Here is a 23,391-nt window from a genome sequence, read left to right as displayed (position 1 = left end):
TTTTTGGGTACAGTAAGTGCGACGGTACGAGACTGAATTGGATATGGCTTGGGTGTGTGGAGAAGATTGGGTTAGGGTTTGGGAAGATTGAGTGGGAAACAGGGGGGGAGGCGCACGAGAAATGTCTGCAAAAGATCTTCTAACTTGTGGGAACCTGACTGCTGCTTCGTTGTATGAAATATTCTCTTGTGACATCACCAGTTTGATAGATTTCTGTCTAGAATATTCAGGGCAAGATGTATCTATGGCTTTATGGTTACCAGAGCAAAACAAACAGGTAGGTATCGGAGATAAACTATTACATTCAATGCCAGAGTGAGATTTCGCACAGATAAAACAACGCGCATTTGACCGGCATTGCGTAGCAACATGTCCAAACCTGCAGCAATTATTACATTGAATAGTTGGTAAAATATATGTCTGAACTGGGAGGGAATTGAAAAAGCAGTAAACCCTATCAGGAAGCTTTTGGCCAATAAATGTAAGGACAACTGTCGGAGTAGGAGTCCAAATAGGAGTGTTGTTTTCAATTGATTTTTTATTGAGTCGTCGGGCTCTGATGACACGTCCAAAACCATCAGGAACTTCAATGGAAGAAACTAATTCTTCTAAGGTCCACTCTACGGGAACGCCTCTAACAATACCCATGCGAGTCACATTATAAGAAGGTATAACGGCATTGTATTTGGCTGCTGCAAGACCTGGGTGATCTAGGAAGGAATTTGCGGCAACAGCAGTTTTAAATTGGACTGAGACTCGGTTACGGCCGATACGTTTAACACCGTCTTTAGCAACGTCCTTGATATTGTTGTGATGTAAAAAGTGACCAAACTTAATTGGACGAAGCGAAACACTAGACGAAATCTCACAATCTTTGCTTACGTGGATTAAAAAAGGAGCAACATCCTGATCCAAATACCGTTTTCTGTTGCCCTCATACTCTGGTAGAGTGTACACAGACTGAACAGATCCGATAACTTGCGCGACTGTATTTTTTTTTTTGAGGTAAAGAATAATCAGAATTTGGGGGAGTTTGTATTTTTCTTGAAGGATGGACTAACTCCGTGTCCATTGGGATTGAAGAGTTAGATGGGTCAAGGATATAACCTCCCCCGGGATCGGGGGGGTCGACACCGTTCATAATTACACTATTTACACTAAACTACTATATTATAATACTTACAAATAAGACAACACACTTATATAAACACAAAACTAATAATTAGCTAATCAACAGGGAATGAAACCCAATAAAACACCCGAGAATTATATAAATAACCAAAACACTTGCTTCAAGCACTCAACCACAAACCGCTATTTAATATTCCCAATCCAGATACCCATTTCGGGAGTTCCAGTCTTCCAAGGCCACTTCTCAATACGTCAACTGTCACTTTATACAAATGTCAATGTCAACACATGGTTGTGTGCGCATTTTATGACGGCACATTTAATTCAATTTTATCTTGGTGGTCCCTAATTATTTTTTGAAATTATCTATTGTGTTGTCGAGAATTATAAATAGAGTGATTATTGCTATATTTATTTTATCGGAATATCGTCTCGGTACCTGATAAGCGATGTCGACCCGAAAATGTTTAAGAACTCCTATCCGATGATAGTCGAGATTTCAACCTTTTTTAGAAAAAAACAAAAAAAAAAACAAATCATTTCTGACCAAAATTATTTTTTATTATAAAAATGCAAAAAATGCCTCTTCTAAAGTTAATGACTCTTGAAATTATTAGCTTGTTATTATCTTCCGTCTCTTCTTGTAATGCGCAATCTTTTCGTGTAGCGTTGCTGAAAATTATAATCATATTTATTACACTGCAAACATTTGAAAGACGCCTTCTAAGCAACTGGTTCTGATGATGTCCACGGGCAATGGCGACCATTCACACGCACAGCGCCGATCGCAAATCTGTGTTTCAATTGGAACTCTCGGGGTGGTGGAACCTTCCGTGCGTGCTCATAAGACTCTTACCACCAGTAATTGCGCCAATTAGTATTTTTGAGGGTTCGATTTTTAATACACAATCTTTTATTCCTTTATCCATCTACCTAACTAGGTTCAATATAGAAAAAAAAAACGTTACATTCACTTATAAAAGCTTCTAAAGTTCTTCCAAAAAGCCCATTTGGCTCCAGTATCAGTTCTCACCATTTCTCCGAGAAAATTATTATCAAGAAAGATTGGCTTAAAACTCGACTTGCCAATAGCCGTAAAACCAGTACAATTACTATGTAATTTGTTTTATTTATTTTAAACGCTTAGCGAAACTCACCCTGAGTCAGGAAGAGACTAAAACGACGTTCAATCAACCCTAATTGGATTCAAAATTCCTCATCAGCTATTAATTCATTTACAGTACCCGGCGATAAATACTGCACACGTCACATAAGTGCGACAGAGACAACGCTCTACAAAGCCGAAATTAGCCGACTGCCTCTTTCTAATTGTCGATGTGCAGTATCCACCGCCGGGTGCTGTACCGTTGTCACTTACAACATGTGGGTCTTTTCATCAATGGAGTGTAATTTTTCGGTTTCACCCCTTGCAGCAAGCACGCCGCGTACGATGCGATTTCATCTCGCTCGCACTCGTCATGGGCCCTGTCTTCCATCTCGCTCGCCAGAGGGACCTTTTCTAGCTCGCGTATGTAATCTTGAATCATCGTTGTCCTGTCAAATAGAACCGCTAGTATTCTCCCTATGCTATACGGTTCAAATTCCGCTGGCAGGTCCCAATTTAATCAAATTAAAAAAATGGAACATGTTGCCTCTTCCCGGGAATTAAAGAGTCGTTATTGTCACGTCTAACTATCGGTCGCATAGCAACGGTCGCCATGGCGACGGTTGTTATGCGCGTTCGTTTGTTTACGAGGGTAATTGAACATTCTAGATGCTATCTACATGGAATCAGTTATCAGTCAGCGTATCTAACGCAGAAAGGAACTGTTCATGCCATATATAAATTTACCCTATGTTTACTTTCGGCGATTAGAGGCACGCAGAAAGGTTCCCTGGTGGAGGGTACCTGACCACACTTCGCAATCACTTTGCCATTGTAATTGAATACGTGAGAGGATGAAGGGGCTAAGTACCATTTTAAAGATTGTAAAAATGTCGCAATATTATAATTTCTTTTTTTTATTACCGATTTATGTTTCCATACATTAAATCAATTTCAACATTCTCTTCGGTTGGAGCGTTGCTTATTTTAGCCCCTTATGACGTCACCTGTGGGAAGCGCGCTACACAGCTCAGGCGACTAACAAACTAAAACTCACTTTTTTTTAAATTGGCTCAAACGCCTTATGCATTGATTTTGCCAATGTCACAGTATGCACAAAAATAACAGGTGCTTAGAGAAAACAAAAATTCTACATACAAATAGATTTGATCAGTTCTTCCATACGCGAATCTGTGATTTTAAGAACAGCACAAACAAATATATTAGACTAACTATTATAAAGATAAATATTATTAGTAGATGAAAACTCACTTGACGGCGTGCATAGTCCATTCCGTTCTCAGATCAGATATGAGAGTGATCAGTGCTTCTCTTTCGTACACCCATCGATTAGTATCTTCTATCTCGTACGCACATTTGAACAAATTCAACGGGAGGTCAGACGCCATGCTGTATTGCGGTTTTCTGTGGACGTTAAAGATGTCTTTGTATTTTTTGTCACCGGACGTGTGAATCTATTGTTCGCAGTGTGCTTAGTGCGAGTATTTTAACGTTCTCGATAGCGTAAAAGTCAACTCAAAGTATGCAGTTGGAACAGCGCCCCTAGCGGCAAACGTAGGCAAACGTTCCAACTCCATACAAAATTTGAGTTAACTTTTACGCTATCGAGAACGTTAAAAAAACTCGCACTAAGCACAGTGGTTAATTTAGTCTAGAGTCGTCGCGTCCTGGAGACATAATGGTCAAATATAAAAATTATATTGTAACTATACTGAGACCTTAGAACTTATATCTCAAGGTGGGTGGCGCATTTACGTTGTAGATGTCTATGGGCTCCAGTGACCACTTAACAGCAGGTGGCCTGTGAACTCGCCCACCCACCTAAGCAATAAAAAAAATTTTTTTTGCCACCTCAGGTTGCGTTACTCGTACTGATATGACACTTCTTGAACATGCCATATGTGCCTATCTATTTAGCTTTGAGGACAGGAGTACTGATCAATTTTCGCATTTCCGTTTTGTTTTTGCTATTTGTCAACAGATGGCGTTTCTCGTATGACAGTACAAAAACCACTCACCCCCGATTCTTCTCAACGTCCAACAATTCTAACACCACGTCAGGTCTTTCTTTTTCTTCTCCTATCAGCAGTAAGACGCCCATAATGCAACGTATCTGATGCCACAGAAATGCGTTTCCTTCTATCAGCAGATAGTACATTGATGTTGCTAGATTATTTTTTTCCAGTCATCACCGGAGCCATGCATGAAAGAAAAACACGAGTTGAAATAAATTTTACGTTACTGGTAGCAGATATTTTCCTTGCCGTCAGCCCACCTGATGGGTGAGTGGTAGTTGCAGTCTTTAGAGACTGATTTAATTAGGGGTAACCTACAAGTTTGGCTTGAGGAGATATGTCGTAGTGCTGTTAAGCTAACTCCAGTGCATTACAGTTCTATTTAGCTTAAGCTGTAATATCATAATACCAGCTAATAGCAATCGAAAAACTAGAATTAAATGTTTTTGTTCCAAACCACGTAATGTATCACAGATGACCCACAAGGTCAACGGACTCTTGCGACAAGATATCTACCCTATTAATTGCGCTTACCCAAATATCCCAAAAATTGGATAAATCGATATTTATAATTGCAATAATGTAATTATAATGTTCTGTCATTGTCTTTTTATTGCCTTTATACCACCTGATGGTAAGAGTAGTTACTGTCACTCATGGATATCAACAATGCTGGAGCATAGCCAAGATGCTGCCTACTCTCTACGGATGCCTAAAAAGATACTATAAAACAATCAGAATAACTCACGTTTGTCAACATCATTAACATCGACAGGTACGATGTCAACATTCATTATTCTTCTTATAAATTCCAATACACCATTACCGACGTCCATTTTACAGAGATGGCGGAAATCGTGCGACCCGATCATGTGACGGCACGCTTCCAGCATGGCGGGCAGGTTCAGCCCGGAGTGCGGGAAATAATATTTGTAGGAACGTTTTTTACAATCGAATCTGAAAACATAAAACGCCTTGTAGTCAGTGCTACAAAGTTCAATAAAAAGGTAGGGAAAACTATATACCTGACAAAAAATACAGATATTCATGATCGCTTCATGAAATACTTAAAACAATGATCTCCATTAATACAGCTTCCAGCTTTGGCCATAAATAAAAGATTTTTGCATTACAACCATCCCTTTGTGCAATGATGATTAGACTAACTTACCGTGCACTGTAATCCGGTCTGTCCTGCGGTATTGGCATCCAAGCAATAACCTTTATATGTTTGGGCAACAGACGATTCAACAATTTACTATACGGAATCTCATTTCTAATGCAGCTCGGTTTGTTTTGTTCCTCCGGTGAATGTTTACTCCTTAGGCATATCGATATGACCTAGAACAAGCACAATGGTTCTTTATTCTAAAGCTGACAAGTGCAACCAGTAATGACCTGTATATGTCTGTGAAATGTTTGAGAATATTGATTCACAATGTTGAAACAACTCTTCAAGTTGACTATATGTTTGTGCTCTTAGCTATAATAGAATGAAGACGGTTAGAAGAATAGGTGATGGAATAGAAGATGGTCAACTAAAATCTCTATCGCACTAAAGAAATTTATTTACAAATTAAACTTGGATTTTGGTTACATAAATTCCGAACAACAACATTTAGACTGTTGCCTACACAGAAATATGACACACTTGTGGGAAGATCTTCCTATTTGTCATTCACCTCCTGAAGTCTCTTATTCTAGTTCGAATACAAGTTGGAATAAATGACGCAGGTAGTCTTATTATTTTCCAGGGGGGAGCCGCGTCACGGCGCGGCAGAAGTTCGAGCGCGGAAGCTTCAATCTTGGCGTGCCGTGCTCGAGGCGTGGTCTCGCCGCCTGGCGGACCCCGCCTACGGGCGACGGACCGTCGAGGCGATCCGCCCGGTCCTCTCGGACTGGGTGAATCGCGACCGAGGACGTCTCACCTTCCGAGCGACGCAGGTGCTCACGGGACACGGCTGTTTCGGTCGCTACCTGCACCTCATCGCTCGGAGGGAGCCGACGCCGAAGTGCCACCATTGCAGTGGCTGCAACGAGGACACGGCGGAGCACACGCTCGCGTACTGCCGCGCTTTCGCGGAGCAGCGCCGCGTCCTCGTTGCAAAAATAGGACCGGACTTGTCGCTTCCGACCGTCGTGGCTGCGATGAGTCCTGGCAGGCGATGCTCGATGCGATGCGAGTCCACCATCTCGCAGAAGGAGGCGGCGGAACGGGAGAGGGAGAACTCTTCCTCCCTCTCGGCGCCGTGCCGCCGTCGTCGAGCCGGGGGTCGGAGGAGGGCGTTTGTCCAGCTCCGGCCCCTATGAGGAGGCAGTCTCCTCCCGGTAATGGTCACGGGGCGACCTAAGGGGGTTGAGACTGCGCCGCACGCTACCGTCACTCTAGCGCGCTGGCACCAGGAGGACGGGAAGACGCGTCGGCGGCTGCGGACTGGTTGTAGTGTTGACCGCGGGAACCCCCCTACTCTGACCGGATTTTGACCCCGGACGGAGATCGGACGCCGGGTGTAAGAGTGCAGGGGAGTCGTTTGGTGGGTGGGCCCTGCAGATCGTTGAGTCTCACATACCCCGCGCGCCCCCTAGGCGCGGGGACCTAGTAGGAGGTACGGCCCTCGGCCCGAAAAAAAAAAAAAAGGTAGTCTTATTATTTGAATGAAACCAGTTTTATAATTATTTGAAATAATGGTACTGTCATATGATAGATGATTTTGTGACAAACACATATGTCAACACATTTACCTGCCCAAATGAGCTAACTCCCTTGTCCGTACGACCACATCGGTGATAATTAGAGGTTTCACGGCTTTGTATCAAACAGGCCCTTTTCAAGGCTTCAAAAAGATGATATTCTACTGTTTGTGTTGTATTCTCCTGTACAGCCAGACCTTGGTATTCCCAGCCAAGGTACGATACCCTTAGGAGGACATGACGATAATGGCATCTGGCAAAAACAATTTTATGTATTGTACTATATGCCTATTATATTCCATAATTTTAATATTGAATCTTATTTATAAAACTGAACTATGCTTTTCGAAGTTTTCCCTTTCTTATATTATTAAAAATATGATATAACTAATCTTGTATGGAGTGCTAACATTAAGTTTATTAATATTCAGATGAGATAAGATCAAGAGTTGGATGAGAGAAGCCAAGGATCGTGATCAGCACCTTGGAATTGGAGTGACCTATGTCCAGCAGTGGACTGATATATGCTGATGATGATTACGAGAATGTAAATGCACGTAACATGAACAAAAACAATGAACATTTATAACGAATATTTTTTTCAAGATTTTTTTTTTATAAGTAAGATATTTTATTGAAAAATGCATTTACTACTATTGACTTTGTGTTTATATAGTGGGTTTATGTATTATGTAGGGTCATAATGACAAAGGACAGTTTGCAAACTGGTTAACGTACAATGACTCGACACTGACTAAACTATAGCCTATTGAAAAATGCATGCATTTCAATTTATAAACTTACTTTTCAAACATAAATTCTCTTTGGTCTACTTTTTTCTGTTTTTGGCCATCGCAAGGTGTAGTTTTATTTATGATATTTTTCAGCTGTGTATTATGGGCTTGCAACTGTATTATTTTCTCGACGAGATCCTGCCGTAATTAATTTTTGTGTTAGTAAATAATGATTATTACATGCAGAGGAATTTCACGTTTTTAATATTTTTTACATTTTTGTCCAACTTTAAAAGTTCCTCTCTTGTTGCGTTCCGGTTAATCTTCTGTTTTGGTGGCAGTTTTTCCATATCTTAACGAGTTTAATATTACTGTTTCAGGTACATGTCACATCGTATATTTTAATACAACCCTATATCCCAGGCATAGTTATTAAGCACACTTAAATTCACATATGTATTAATTAAGATGAAAAGAAGAACAGATCACTGAAACCGGAAACGTAGGTATGTAGGTAGGTACCGAAAATGTCAAATTGTCAAACGTCACAGAAAAATTGGTCGTTCATAAATAAGAAAATAAGAAACAACGTTAAGTATCTACATACTGAAATTTTAATAAAATTAAGTTATTACAATATATTAACCAAAAAATGTAAGTTTATAAAAAATCTAATTTTATAGAAAATCTATCAGTTTTGGAAATGTATGCTGTTGAACAGTGCACTCTAGTGTGGAGTAGTTACATTTTTCTCTTTTTTAAGTCATACAGATAATAAACTTTTTTCTGTGTTTAGAAGATGTTAAAAATAAGTTTAACCCACAGATATGTACAGCCCACTGAGTTTTCTGTCGGATCTTCTCAGTGGGTCACGATTCTGATCCGTGAGTGGATTCCCCGAAGAACTGCTCTTGCCAAGGCTAGTCTTAATAAATTCTCTCAGGTTGACCCTGTGAGCTCGGCTACACACTCAACGAAGCCGGAAAAGCCTCTCAAGGCTACTGGCAGTAGGTACGATAAAAAGTACATAAAGTATCGGTGGTGTTGCGATACTGTATTTTCGATCTGATGGATGGGATTACCATTATTTAGAAATAGACTTTTTAACCAACAATGTTAAATTAATTTCTGTTCCTCTCTGTGAAGTTTCAAACCCAATACTGACTCGAAATCTTAAGAAAGCTTTATTTCCAATTCGCTGGTGTGAACTTTGAAACATGTATTCAAAATTAAACAATTGTATCAAAAAAAATAATCGCGAATCCAAGTTTCCATTTTTTGAATAAATAAATAAAGTATTTAATAATATTAAATGGTTATTAACGTTAATACTGGTATTCATATACATACCATCAGAGATTTGTGGTGAATAAATAAATACATGGGGCTCTAATAAAAATTATCAGGTTGCAATTTAACTTTGAGAAATCACTGGTCTATTTACCGAACACTGTATTACTAATATTTATTTGCATTTCAAACAAATATCTAATAAATTTAATTTTCAAAAGCATCACATAAGTAGTACATCTTTGTAATAATTGTTTTTTAAGATAAATGATATCTAGTTACGGGTAGGTACCACCACCCCGCCTATTTCTGCCGTGAAGCAGTAATGCGTTTCGGTTTGAAGGGTGGGGCAGCCGTTGTAACTATACTTGGGACCTTAGAACTCATATCTCAAGACGGGTGGCGCATTTACGTTGTAGATGTTTATGGGCTCCAGTAACCACTTAACATCAGATGGGCTGTGAGCTCGTCCACTCATAAAAGCAATAATAAAAAAATAAAAATAAAACTACTCACCAAGCTATTCCTTGATTATACTCAAATTCCTTTACTGTCTCAGCAACACCTCTTTGGAATAGCTTTCCCCCGAGTTTTTGTGAAGCACGTTCAGTTGATATTTTGAAAGAGAAAGTACCTGATCTCTTTCAAAAACCCAGATTGCTTGATTGTTTTGTAATGTTGTTGAGGTTTATATAATTTATTTTTTATTTGTTATGTATTTCTTATCTATGTATTTATTTATTTATTTTGGTAATCCAATTATAACGTAGTGTTTTTATTTTCACTCATGTCTACTTAAATTCTTTAAACTATCGTAATAATAATTATTATTATTAACTTTATTACAGCTACGCACTTCTTGAATCAACTAGGGTTAACTGGAAGAGAATGCCTGAATGTCATTAAGTCAATCGGTAGGCAGCGGCTTCGCTCTGCCCCTGGCATTGCTGAAGTCCATGGGCGACGGTAACCACTCACCATCAGGTGGGCCGTATGCTCGTCTGCCTAGAAGGGCAATAAAAAAAAAGTTCGTCTGTCTACAATGTTTTAGTGTATTATAGAGTTTTCAATCAATCAATCATTCTTTTTCAAACGGACTTGACTAGTCTTCAACGTCATCAATGCCTTCCAAGGCCATAAAAACCTAGTCTCCTTATCTCTCTCTCTTGAGTCGGTCCCTCATTGCTGAGGATCGTGACTCCGTTTGATTCCGTCAACCAACTGTCTCCATCGATCCCGTTATGTAGCTTGGTGGTGGCGATGGCGTTTGGGACCTCTACTCAGGGCCGGATTTAAACTTAATGCCGCTCCTGGGCACCGGAAAAAAATCAGCCCCAATACTGGAATTTTACCTAAACTTTATAGTTTATATCATAGATTATACACTTAAAGTTAATTTATTTTATTTTTCCAAATTTAAATAATTAATTTATTGCGAAATCTTTATCATAATGTCATATATTCCAAAAACATAAAGAAATATTTCTAATAATTATAAATGTTTCACTAAGGGTGACTCATAATTATATTACATAAAAAAATATGTATAATTTCTTTAAATACAGAAAATAGAATAATCGATTATTATTTTAAATCTCCAAGGAAATAAATTGATTAAATCATTTTGATTATTAATTTTTACCAAAAGTGTCAAAAATTGCCAATTCACAAATAATGGATGAATTAAAATTCTTCAAATATCAATTAAAAAGAAAATTTGCCGCCCTGGGCACTTGCCCTGACTACCCCTAGTGTAAATCGACCACTGTCTCTACCCCTAGGCCTTTTTCCTTCGATTTTACCGGTTACCAAACAAACCTAACTAATAAGTCAGAGAATTCCGTGAACCTCCTCTCCTTAACAACCAGAAATTTAGTTTTAAACTTAAAATATAATAACAATCACGAGCTGTGACGATAAGTCCGGCTCGCACAAAAACGTCACTCCGTAAATGTCAAATAAGTGTGACGTCATCGACTGAAAATAGAACATTGGACTTCACAATGCTATGACCACGTCATTAATATTGGAAACGTATGGTAGAGAATTGAGTACAAAGTATACCGGAGTCCAAATAAAAAACTGTTAATAGTAAATTTTTATTCTAATGTGTGAGAAAAACTCCTAACAAGGAAGGTTCCATTCTTGTGTAATTTCTATCGTTTATTATAAAAAAAAAGAACATTTTCACTGGTGGTAGAACCTCTTGTGAGTCCGCATGGGTAGGTACCACCGCCCTGCCTATTTCTGCCGTGAAGCAGTAATGCGTTTCGGTTTGAAGGGTGGGGCAGCCGTTGTAACTATACTGAGACCTTAGAACTTATATCTCAAGGTGGGTGGCGCATTTACGTTGTAGATGTCTATGGGCTCCAGTAACCACTTAATACCAGGTGGGCTGTGAGCTCGTCCACCCATCTAAGCAATAAAAAAAAAAAAAAGATAATATTCCTAACCTAAAAGTACATGTCATTATCCGCAACACGCTTCGTCAGATTACAGAAATAGAGTTATCAGCAACAGGCTTCGTCAAAAAGTACAATACTTACTTTTAGCTACAAGAGTCGTCATAAGTAACATAATATAGGTCCACGCTAACAGCAATGCGCGCATAGCCATCGGCTAGTCAAACAATAGTAAATTATGTCCTATACTGGTGGTAGGACCTTTTGTGAGTCCGCACGGGTAGGTATCACCACTCTGTCTGTTTCTGCCGTGAAGCAGTAATGAGTTTCGGTTTGAAGTGTGAGGCAGCCTTTGTAACTATACTGAGACCTTAGAACTTACATCTCAAGGTGGGTGGCGCATTTCCGTTGTAGATGTCTATGGGTTCCAGTAACCACTTAACACCAGGTGGGCTGTGAGCTCGTCCACATATCTAGGCAATAAAAATAAATAAATAAATTTATATGTCCAGCAGTGGACATCTGTGGGCTGATAGAATTATCTTTTAGTAAATTTACTGGTGTTAGGTCTATGAGTCCGCACGGGTAGGTAGCACCACCCTGTCGTAAATCAGTAATGCGTTTCGGTTTGAAGGTTGTGACAGCCGTTGTAAAAACGGAGACCTTAGAACTAATATCTCGAGGTAGGTTGCGACATTTACGTTGTAGATGTCAATGGGCTCCGGTGACCACTTAACACCAGGTGGGCTGTTAGCTCATTCATCCATTTAAGCAATAAAAGAATAGTAAAAATGTGGAGTCTTTGATAATAAGTGAATATGAATCTATCTTCATTATCATTCAGCCAGATGTATCCCACCTGAACTGTTCGAGCTGAATCCACACTCCCGCCCACCTGGTTTCAAAGAAAAACGACCAATCTGGTGCATGCTTAACCACCTGAGAACGGGAGTTGGTAACTGTAACCAACTGCGGAAGAGATGGGGCTGGACGGAAAACGAAAGCTGTGAATGCGGATGCCCAGAGCAAATTATGCGCCACATTGTCATGGAATGCCCACTAACGAGATTCGCAGGCCAAGTGGAAGATCTCAAAAATGTAACAGAAGAAACTATAGATTATTTCACAAACTGTAAATTTAAATTATAACCACGCAGTGTAAACGAATGCCATACGATAAATAAATAAATAAATCTTCTAGGACATCAAATATAGGACATCAAATTTCAGATGAAACTACCTAATCAAAATTCAATAACCGTAAACTCATTGTAAACCACGAATTTATTGTCATTGTTGGTAACTGCAGTAGCTGAAGCCACAAACAAACAAAATATCTATAAAATTTTATAGTCCAACGATTTTAAAACAATTGTTCTATACGACATTCTATCCATCCTGACTACTTCTACCGTGAAGCAGTAATGCGTTGCGGTTTGAAGGGACGGCCGTCATTGTACTGTAAGAACTGAGACCTTAGAACTCATGCTTCCAGTTAAGCCGCGTTTGCGTTGTTGAACAGGCTCCGGTCTTAGCATCAGCTGGGCCGCAAGCTAGTACACCCATATCTCTATTTATAAAAATTAACTGCTGTTCGTTAGTCTCGCTAAAACTCGAGAACGGCTGGACCGATTTGGCTAATTTTGGTCTTGAATTATTTGTGGAAGTCCAGAGAAGGTTTAAAAGGTATATAAATATGAAAATGTTCGGAATTAAATACAAATAACAATTTTCCGGACGGTTTCTTTTTGTTTCTTTTAAGTTTATTTTATAAAAGCTTAGGTTTTTTATTTATCGATTAAGGCACTACGAAGTCTGCCGGGCCAGCTAACTATTAAGCAATAAATAATGATAATAAACACAAAATTGAATCGTAAAAGTAGTTTTGTTATGTCTATGACCCGCCAAGACTGAACCGAATGGTAAACAGTCGACGTCGCCCAAAACACGTCTGTTCGGATTCTCCCGATCCATTAGCGGTGCTTTTAGGTACCACAATCACCGGTCACCGTCCTCGTCCAATTAACCCATAGTTGAAGAGGTAGGCAGCGGCTTGGCTCTGCCCCTGGCATTGCTGACGTCCAGGGGCGACGGTAACCACTCACCATTAGGTGGGCCGTATGAAGTCTGCCTGCAAGGGCAATAAAAAAAAGGTATACCTTCATCACTGGCTCGACGACCGGATGCTCCCACAACGAAAAAGCCATTGAGTTGTTTCGGATTATCATGTTCTGGACAAACCATTAGTACAGGCGTTACACGAAATTCAAAATAACACACATTCTATATCTATCAGCCCACAGAGGTCTACTCGCTACGACGACCCTGCGCTGCCTGTGATCTTCTCAGTGGGTCGCGTTTCCGATCCGATGGTAGATTCTGCGAAGCACGGCTCTTGCTAGGGTCAGTGTTAGCAATACTCCGGTTTGAGCCCCGTGAGCTCACCTACACGTTAGGGTGAAGCTGAAATAGCCTCCTCAAGGCTATCAGCATAGGTAGGGAAAAAAAGAAGACTGAAGTGAGAATCCTATTTGTCATCTATACCGGATATTATACAACAATTAACTAAAATTAGTTCAATTATTGATTTAAAAGCTCGCTTCATTATTCATTGTTTCGTCGTGAATTCCGCTAAGGGCCTAGTTTAGGTGAAACATTTATGCCCTTGACGAAGGTTCCGTAGCCGAAATAAGCTGGAAAGAAAATGAAACCTGTACAAATATTTTTTCTTACAAAATTAAAAGAATCGTAAATAGTAATTACGATTAGAGGTAAAGAGCACCGTCTTGTATAGGGGACAAGTTGAAAAAGTGTCCACCTGTAAATAGCAAGTTGTTGTTGAAAGACTCACCGACATAGCGCTAGTGTAGGAAGTGGAATTGATATGAATATAGCAGTTTTAAACAAAATGAAGTGAGCCGGGATGAAGTGAAGTGTGGCCCTTTATGAAATTGTTTTTAAAATCTTTCCTTTCGCTACTGTGGCGCCATCATAATTGGCTTCCTTTCAGCCTACACTTTTTAATATATTGAGATGGTGCTCCTTATTTCGAGAGAAGATGCATGTGACTAGAAGATGTGTGGAAATCGTAGTGCAAGGTAGAGGGGGAAGAGGTCGACCGAAGAAGACATGGGTACACACTCCATCCATCTTCTTCATTCACACGAATGACGATATGAGAGAGAGAGAGAGAGAGAGAGGAGTGTTGAAATGACGGCTGATAGAAGAGAATGAAAGAGAAAAAATTGCTGTCCCGACCCCATCTAGAGAGATAAGGTGGAGATAAAGAAGATGAAAAAAATTGTGATTCTTACCTTTACTTTTCATATAAATAGATATAGATAGAACTACGGAGGGTATAAGTAAAGGTAGTGCTTGAGGTGAGAATCGAACCCGCGACCATCGGCGCAACAGTCCACGTGCTCTAACCTCTGCACCACCGACTCGGTCGATACGAAAAGTATTTTTTAAATATTACTTACGTCAACGAATCGAAAATATTAAACAAATAAATGACATTCTCAATTTTTTATGATGTTACAGGCGACTACGTAAATACGTGACGATTTCATACAAAACACGTACTCTTTAATACGTGCTCGGGAACGAATCGTGGTGTTTATAAAACTAGCAAAATTTTAATGCCAACGGTTAGTATTGGGAGCCGCTGTATGTGACTGCATCTAATTCTTAAGCGGATATTGTGAAGTCGTCGTGGCCTAAGGGATAAGACGTCCGGTGCATTCGTGTTGAGCGATGCACCTGTGTTCGAATCCCAGGCGGGTACCAATTTTTCTAATGAATTACGTACTCAACAAATGTTCACTATTGACTTCCACGGAGAAGGAATAACATCGTGTAATAAAAATCAAACCCGCAAAATTATAATTTGCGTAATTACTGGTGGTAGGACCTCTTGTGAGTCCGCACGGGTAGGTACCACCGCCCTGCCTATTTTTGCCGTGAAGCAGTAATGCGTTTCAGTTTGAAGGGTAGGGCAGCCGTTGTAACTATACGGAGATATTAGAACTTATATCTCAAGGTGGGTGGCGCATTTACGTTGTAGATGTCCATGGGCTCCAGTAACCATTTAACACCAAGTGGGCTGTGAGCGCGTCCACCCATCTAAGCAATAAATAAAAATAAAAATAAAATTAAAATAAACTTGAAATCTATACATATACATAAAAATGCAGTGTCTGTTTGTAGCATTGAAATAACCGCTTTTTACTACGTGCATATGAATATATATACGGTACAGACACCAAAATAACATTTTTTACAATTTTTCTCTGTCTGTCTGTCTGTTTGTTCCGGCTAATCTCTGGAATGACTGGACCGATTTTGATGGGACTTTCACTAATAGGTAGCTGATGATATAAGGAGTAACTTAGGCTAACTTAACTTAGACTTTTTTTAAGTATAATTTACCAATTATTTTACGGTATTTAGTTAGTTAAAACTGGCCCTTCTCATAAAACATCTTCTTTTAAAACTAATCTAGTATTAGTTTTAAAAGAAGATGAAAGTCAATGTCAATCATCGATAGAGATGACGACGCTACGAGGGTTTTTTTAAATAAAAACTTTAAAGTTAGAATACACTAGTTTTCACCCTACAATCCCTTATATATAGATATAATAGCCGGCAAACTTCTTGAGCATTTGTTGACGTAGTGGGGGTAAGTTTGCGCATGGTACACTCACGTGCAAAAACATTATTTACTCTGCGTCATAATGCAATTAAATTATTAAAATCAACATATGTATTTATTTATATATTTATTAGAACATCAACAAAAAATATAGGTTAATAATTGTAATAATTTAATCTTGGGGTAAAATAGATATTCCTTCTATTAAGTCAAAACTAGAGCTGTTGCCAGGTCTTCGTTCAGTTGAAGCGAAGCTGGTATTTGTAATTTTTTTTTCGTTATCATAATCTTGACCATTATCATCATCACTGTTTTCATCACCCGAGTCGCCATCATCGTGATAAGTCGACATAGGGCTCATCGGTGTAGTTTACGACTCGGTCGGTTCGATCTTCTTTTTTGTCTATAATTAATTATTTTTTGAAGATATTCGATTCGTAGTAATCGAATGTTACTTTTTTCAATTACCAGCTTCCGATTATTTTCTGTTTTTTTTTTCCATCTGAAGCCTATCTCTTTCATAATTCGTCGTAAACTTCATTCCGAGCCATTAAAATGTATATCTTCTTTAAAATTTTCGAAGCCTTTCTACGGTACGGAGTTTCGCTGCTTGTTATGTAGTTATTATGATTACATCTTTTTATTACAGATTGAACGAAACTATCCATTCCGGTAACTTTCTTCTTCCCTGATCTTTTCTTACCCGGAGTCCCAAGCACGATGAGCAAGCCAGAGCCTTTAGCTTCGTTAATAATGCACCTAACAGTACTCACTGATGTTTTTGTTGCTTCCGAAGTCTGTTTTACTTTTTCCATATATTATATCATTCTTCCCCTGTATATTATATATTTCATATCATTCTTCCCCTGTTTTATAATGAAGCAATATACGTCGTACACAAATTTTCTACCCTTTCTTTTGAATACTACACCAGTTTGTCGCGGCATAGTGTATTTTTTATAAAAAATCAACAAACATTCAACAAATAGCAATGGCAACAAAGTCAATAAGCAATTATAACAAAATATAACTTAACGATTAATAACGATAGACTTTTCACTGTACGCAAGCGTACTTTTGGGAGCAAGCGGAACGAAGGCGCGGTGCGGGACGCAAGGTTCGACTGATCTACCAATAACGCGCTCGATACGATTTCCCCTGCCGTCGCGCCTCACCCTCACCACCAAAGTGATCTAAAATTCGGTTCTGCGCAGTCAAGGTCATTTGCTCACGATGTTTGCCGGTTACTATAACAAGAAACACGTCATAATGTTTGTTTCTGATTTATTTTTTTGACACAAAAATTTAGCTGCCAACAAAACTATGATACTCCATTGAACTACGCTACGCAGTATTTATCCGTGTTAAAATAATTAAAATGAGCGAAAGCGAAAGAAAGTGTATTGTACTAAATTGCATAGTAGAGACATTTGCCTCATTAGAAAGAGGTTTTAATAAATCAACCTTACAATTTACAGTTGTCAACAAACTTGGCGCATTATGTGTCTGATATAAAAATCTAGTATAATAACCGGCAAACTTCTTGAGCATTTGTTGACGTAGTGGGGGTAAGTTTGCGCATGGTACACTCACGTGCAAAAACATTAGTTACTCTGCGTCATAATGCTATTAAATTATTAAAATCAACATATGTATTTATTTATATATTTATTAGAACATCAACAAAACATATAGGTTAATAATTGTAATAATTTAATCTTGGGGTAAAATAGATATTCCTTCTATTAAGTCAAAACTAGAGCTGTTGCCAGGTCTTGGTTCAGTTGAAGCGAAGCTGGTATTTGTAATTTTTTTTTCGTTATCATTATCTTGACCATCATCATCATCACTGTTTTCATCACCCGAGTCGCTATCATCGTGATGAGTCGACATAGGGCTCATCGGCGTAGTTTACAACTCGGTCGATTCGGTCTTCTTTTTTGTCTATAATTAATTATTTTTTGAAGATATTCGATTCGTAGTAATCGAATGTTACTTTTTTCATTTACCAGCTTCCGATTATTTTCTGTTCTTTTCTTCCATCTGAAGCCTAGCTCTTTCATAATTCGTCGTAAGCTTCATTCCGAGCCATTAAAATTTATATCTTCTTTAAATTTTTCGAAGCCTTTCTACGGTACGGAGTTTCGCTGCTTGTTATGTAGTTATTACGATTACATCTTTTTATTACAGATTGAACGAAACTATCCATTCCGGTAACTTTCTTCTTCCCTGATCTTTTCTTACCCGGAGTCCGAAACACGGCGAGCAAGCCAGAGCCTTTAGCTTCGTTAATAATGCACCTAACAGTACTCACTGATGTTTTTGTTGCTTCCGAAGTCTGTTTTAATTTTTCCATATCATTCTTCCCCTGTTTTATAATGAAGCAATATACATCTTACACAAATTTTCTACCCTTTCTTTTAAGTACTACACCAGTTTGTCACGGCATAGTGTATGTTTTATAAAAAATCAACAAACACTCAACAAATAGCAATGGCAACAAAGTCCACAAGCAATTATAACAAATAACTTAACGATTAATAACGATAGACTTTCCACTGTACGCAAGCGTACTTTTGGGAGCAAGCGGAATGAGGGCGTGGTGCGGGACGCAAGGCTCGACTGATCTACCAATAACGCGCTCGATACGATTTCCCCTGCCGTTGCGCCTCACCCTCACCACCAAAGTGATCTAAAATTCGGTTCTGCGCAGTCAAGGTCATTTGCTCAAGAAGTTTGCCGATTACTATACTTGTTCAAATAATTAATTCGCCACGCGAAAAAAATCTTAAGTTCGCAAGCTGTGTGTAAATCGCGTAACGTGTGAAGGAAATTTTTCACGTGGTATTATTATCTTGAAAAGAACTGATAAAACATCTTAAGACGATGATAGTCTTGTGAGTTTTCATGAGATAATTTAGGTCTGTCACCAAAAAAGCAAATTTCTTACATAATTTTCGCAACGCCGCGGTTCATTGAACTACGTATTTTTGGCAGAGGCTCTCCGGTGGAACTGCTTTCACTAGTAATCACAATTTACTTGAAAATGTGAAAGCGTCGCTACCGAAGTGAAATGTGACGCTATTTCTTCAGCGTAGAAGTCAATAGACATTTGTTAAGCACGTATTTCATTAGAAAAATCGGTAATTGTCTGCGGGATTCGAACACTGTTACATCGCTTGATACGAATGCACCGGGCGTCTTATCCTTAACGCCGCGAAGATTTCGAAGCCTTCAAAACTTGAAAAATTGAATACACTATGAGCTCCATCATTAATTCATGTTTAAAATCATTCGAGACATTTCCTTCATTTCCATCACGAGTCCCGAACACAAAACAAATAGTTCGGTTTTTACGCAACTTAAAAACATTCTACATTACCCTAAAAATATATACTGAAATTCTATTTTCGGTTGAGTGGCGTGTGTTGTGCTGTGTGTAGAGGAAATAGTGATGTGACTTCGAATTACACGGGTTTTAAAACGTGTAGAGTCGATAACGTGCGTTATCGATGTTCGTGAATTTCATCGGCACGAAATAGTTTGCTATACTCTATTCCAATTACGAAGTCCCTTTTGACACTTCTTAGAAGGTAACTCTTCACGTTTCGCATAATCTCTATATATAAAAATGAATTGCTGTTCGTTAGTCTCGCTAAAACTCGAGAACGGCTAGACCGATTTGGCTAACTTTAATCTTGAATGATTTGTGGATGTCCAGAGAAGGTTTAAAAGGTTTAAAATAAATATGAAACTGCTTGGAATTCAATAAAAATAACAGTTTTGTTTTTCCTTTGATGTCCCCCCCAACGGACGGATTCCTTTTGTTTGTTTTTAACTTTATTTTTTACAAAAGTTTAGGTATTTTATTCATCGATTGAGGCACTACGAAGTCTGCCGGGTCAGCTAGTTTGAAATAATAATCAATTTTGGTTCATGATCGTAAACATCATTTCAAAAATACACAATCAATCTAAATCGTTATACAGTTAATTCACACACACGAAATAGCATAATAATGTCTCATGGAACTTCGTAATTGAAGTAGAGTAGAAAAACAAATAATTTGTTAGCACACTTCGATGCCACAAAATGTTTGTTTTTTGTCATATGACTTAAAAAAGAGGAAGTTCTCAATTCGAATGTATTTTTTTATGTGTTATTTCACTAATTTTTTCTACGTGTTTGATGATTCTTTTTTTATTTTAAAGCTGTGGTGACTCCCATAAAAATTTCAAGCGTAGGCTGAGACCCAAGTTGTGTCTTCAGAAGTAGTCCATAACTAAGATGATCGACTGCTAATTTCTATCTATATTTTACTATATAAGGACAGTAAAAGGTTATTTAGTTTAAGTGAAAATTGGCTCAATACGCCACATATATCTTTGTATTTAAAGATGGACTGCCTTTCGCAACAATGTGTCAATATTAAAGGAGCTTAATGTTAAAACTAGACTCTTCACAACATGCATTCGTAGAGTATTGCAGTTCTTTGGACACATTGCTCGAAAGGAGGTTCACAACCTTGAGCAGCTGATGGTGACGGTTCCCGTCAGAAAGGGCAACCGTCACAGAGGACGCACTCCCACGAGGTGGTTGGACTAAATTCGGTCTTGTCTCGACATCAAGCTCCACGATGCCTTCCAAGAGGCCAAGGGTCGCAGCAGATAGAAAACAATCGTACAAGAGAGATTGATCCAGCGGGAGAGTCACGACCCTCAATAATGAGGAGAACTACGAAAGGAGGAGAAGGATTTAAAGATGCGTTTTATTTGGAACCACCATTAACAGTTCGATGTTTTTAATTGAATTTCAATTAAGTTTTCTACATTTAAATAGCTGAAGAAGCTTTTTTTTGTTATGATATTCTTTTCCGAAAAAATATTTTGAAATGGCTCTCCTGCAAAGTTAGAAAAATGTCGCTTAAACCATATATCTTTTCATCTCTCGATATAAGGTTATTCCTATAAAAAAATTAAAAACAAATTATCGATATCGACAAACAGTAATTGGTTCAAGCACTAGCAATTACAGTGTCACTCGGTCAGCCATGTTGGATAGCTTATTCGTCAACGAGCATCGGGTGTTTGAGCACGTGCACCTGACACGAAATCGGCTGGTACCGCGTTCGCAAAAATAAAAAAAAATGTGATAAAAAACAACAAAAGACAAAATAATTATGTGCAAATACAACAATTAAAATTAATTAATCCCAACAATAATAGTGCGAACGATCGCTTGTGGTGTGTACGTGAGTGATTTTGTAATTAATTACCTAATTCCGTAAACGAAACATATTTTGCTGTAAAACAGACCAAATATTTTCGAACGAAAGATGGTTGTGATCTTGTGTGAACGAATGAAGGTACTTGTGACACAGCCCGCTGAGTTTCTCGCCGGATCTTCCCAGTAATTCTGATATGCAGGTAGATTGAGCACTGCCCTTACTAGGGCAGATCTTAGCAACATTTTTTGAAGTCGTCGTGGCCTAAAGGATAAGACGTTCGGTGTATTCGTTGCAAAGGTGTTCGAGTCCCGCAGGCGGGTACCAATTTTTCTAATGAAATACGTACTTAACAAATGTTCATGATTGACTGCCACTGTAAAGGAATAACATAGTGTAATAAAAATCAAACCCGCAAACTTATAATTTGCGTAATTACTGGTGGTAGGACCTCTTGTGAGTCCGCACGGGTAGGTACCACCACTCTGCCTATCTCTGCCGTGAAGCAGTAATGCGTCTCGGTTTGAAGGGTAAGCCGCAGGGTAAGGGCAGCCGTGTAACTATACTGAGACCTTAGAACTTATATCTCAAGGTGGGTGGCGCATTTACGTTGTAGATGTTAGATGTCTATGGGCTCCAGTAACCACTTAACACCAGGTGGGCTGTGAGCTCGTCCAACCATCTAAGCAACAAAAAAAAAAGCTGAGCCACCTGAGCTGGCTACACGTTGAGGCCAGAATATCCTCTCGAAGCTGCTAGCAGTGGGATAGCCAAAAAGTGACTTCAAAATACCGCTAAAATCCTAACTTTAAGATGATAATGGACTCTATCTACTTCAGACGGCCCACGATACCTATCCTTCAGCAATTTCAATACTTATCACCGAATCGACTTCTAATCCGCGTGTCTGCTTCCATTAAGCTTCAGCCTTTCTGTAACCCTTTCTTTTTTTTCTCCACCTTATCCCACTAGATGGGGTCGGCACAGCAAATTTTCTCTACCATTCTCTTCTATCAGCCGTCATCTCAACAATCACTCCTCTCTCTCTCTCATATCGTCATTCACACACTCCATCCATGTCTTCTTCGGTCGACCTCTTCCCCCTCTACCTTGCACTACCATTTCCATACATCTCCTATTTCCTTTAAGCCTTTCAGTAACCCACTGCTTGGCATAGGCCTGCCGCTTTATCTATGTTAGATTCAATAATAACCTACCGAACGCTCCAAACACCTAAAGCTGTTTCCCGAGAGCTTCGCAGCAGAAATAGGCAGGGTTGTGGTGCATACCCGTGCGGGCTCAAAAGACGCTCTACCATCGGTGATTACGAAAATTAAAATTTTTCTAGGTTTGATTTTTATAGCACGATGTTATTCCTTCACCGTGGAAGTCGATCGTGAACATTTTTAAGTACCTGTATTTAACTAATTTAGGTACCCGCCTGCGGGATTCGAACCCTGGCACAGTAGCGTCGCTCGATACGAAAGCACTGGCCGTCTTATCCTTTAGGCCACGTTGTTTCAGTGTTCATAGGATAAACGATTATCGACCTTAAAGTATCTGAATAATTGTCTAGCTTAACGTAGGTACATTATTGGTTCACCAAATATAAACTGATTAAAACGAAAATAAACTGATGCTTCGTTAGCGAATGCTGTTCTATTTACTTAGGCACACGTCCTCGAGAAAGGTCATTACGTTTTCAAATTCAACACGGAATGTATTACAAATACGTGTCGAACACAATTTGTTTTTTATGTCCAAGCCAAGTCACGAATTTAAATGGTCATCAAAGGAGGTATAGCTCAGAATTAAGATCGAATGTACTAGTCTATTTAATAACTTTCCTAAACCCACAACATCTTTAATTTATTTGATGCATTTTTTTTTTTTTTTTGGTCAGGAGGAAATCGCCGGGCTTCCGCCCTCCACTGGGGACGGCGGGCGGAGCATGTCGGAGTCGAACCGACTAAAACCTCCTGTCGCTCAACAACCAACGTCCAAATCTCACATGAGACAGAACTCATGAAAAGGCAAAGGGGGGAAAGTGAAGTGTTTAGTGCGGAGCACATCTCTCCCATCACCCTCCCCCTCGGGACGCCGGACTGGCGGTCGTCGGCGCCA

General features: G+C 39.1%; 2 protein-coding genes across 4 annotated transcripts in view; one reads left to right on the top strand and one right to left on the bottom strand.

The window, feature by feature from the left end:
• Window positions 1-1,670: 1,670 nt before the first annotated feature.
• LOC114249775 (tRNA pseudouridine(38/39) synthase) lies at window positions 1,671-8,229 on the bottom strand. Its single transcript, XM_089737706.1, has 9 exons — window positions 7,973-8,229; window positions 7,768-7,895; window positions 7,015-7,216; window positions 5,444-5,613; window positions 5,021-5,229; window positions 4,276-4,423; window positions 3,509-3,661; window positions 2,510-2,685; window positions 1,671-1,803 (listed from the first exon to the last, which is right to left on the bottom strand). Exons 1-9 carry the CDS (start codon window positions 8,045-8,047, stop codon window positions 1,745-1,747), a joined length of 1,320 nt encoding a protein of 439 aa, XP_089593832.1. The 5' UTR covers window positions 8,048-8,229; the 3' UTR covers window positions 1,671-1,744.
• A 12,867-nt stretch (window positions 8,230-21,096) lies between these two features.
• LOC114249778 (anoctamin-4) overlaps window positions 21,097-23,391 on the top strand; it is a 47,338-nt gene continuing 45,043 nt past the window's right edge. For all 3 annotated transcript variants that reach the window (XM_089737288.1, XM_028183479.2, XM_028183476.2), the window contains exon 1: window positions 21,097-21,469. The gene's annotated coding sequence lies outside the window, so the exon portion shown is untranslated. The remainder of the gene's footprint in view (window positions 21,470-23,391) is intronic.

This window comes from Bombyx mandarina, chromosome 23 (assembly GCF_030267445.1).
Source record: "Bombyx mandarina strain Sakado chromosome 23, ASM3026744v2".
NCBI classification, from domain to species: Eukaryota; Metazoa; Arthropoda; class Insecta; order Lepidoptera; family Bombycidae; genus Bombyx; species Bombyx mandarina.
The sequence above is the reverse complement of the archived record's forward strand: the minus strand, read 5'-3'. Positions and strand labels throughout refer to the sequence as shown.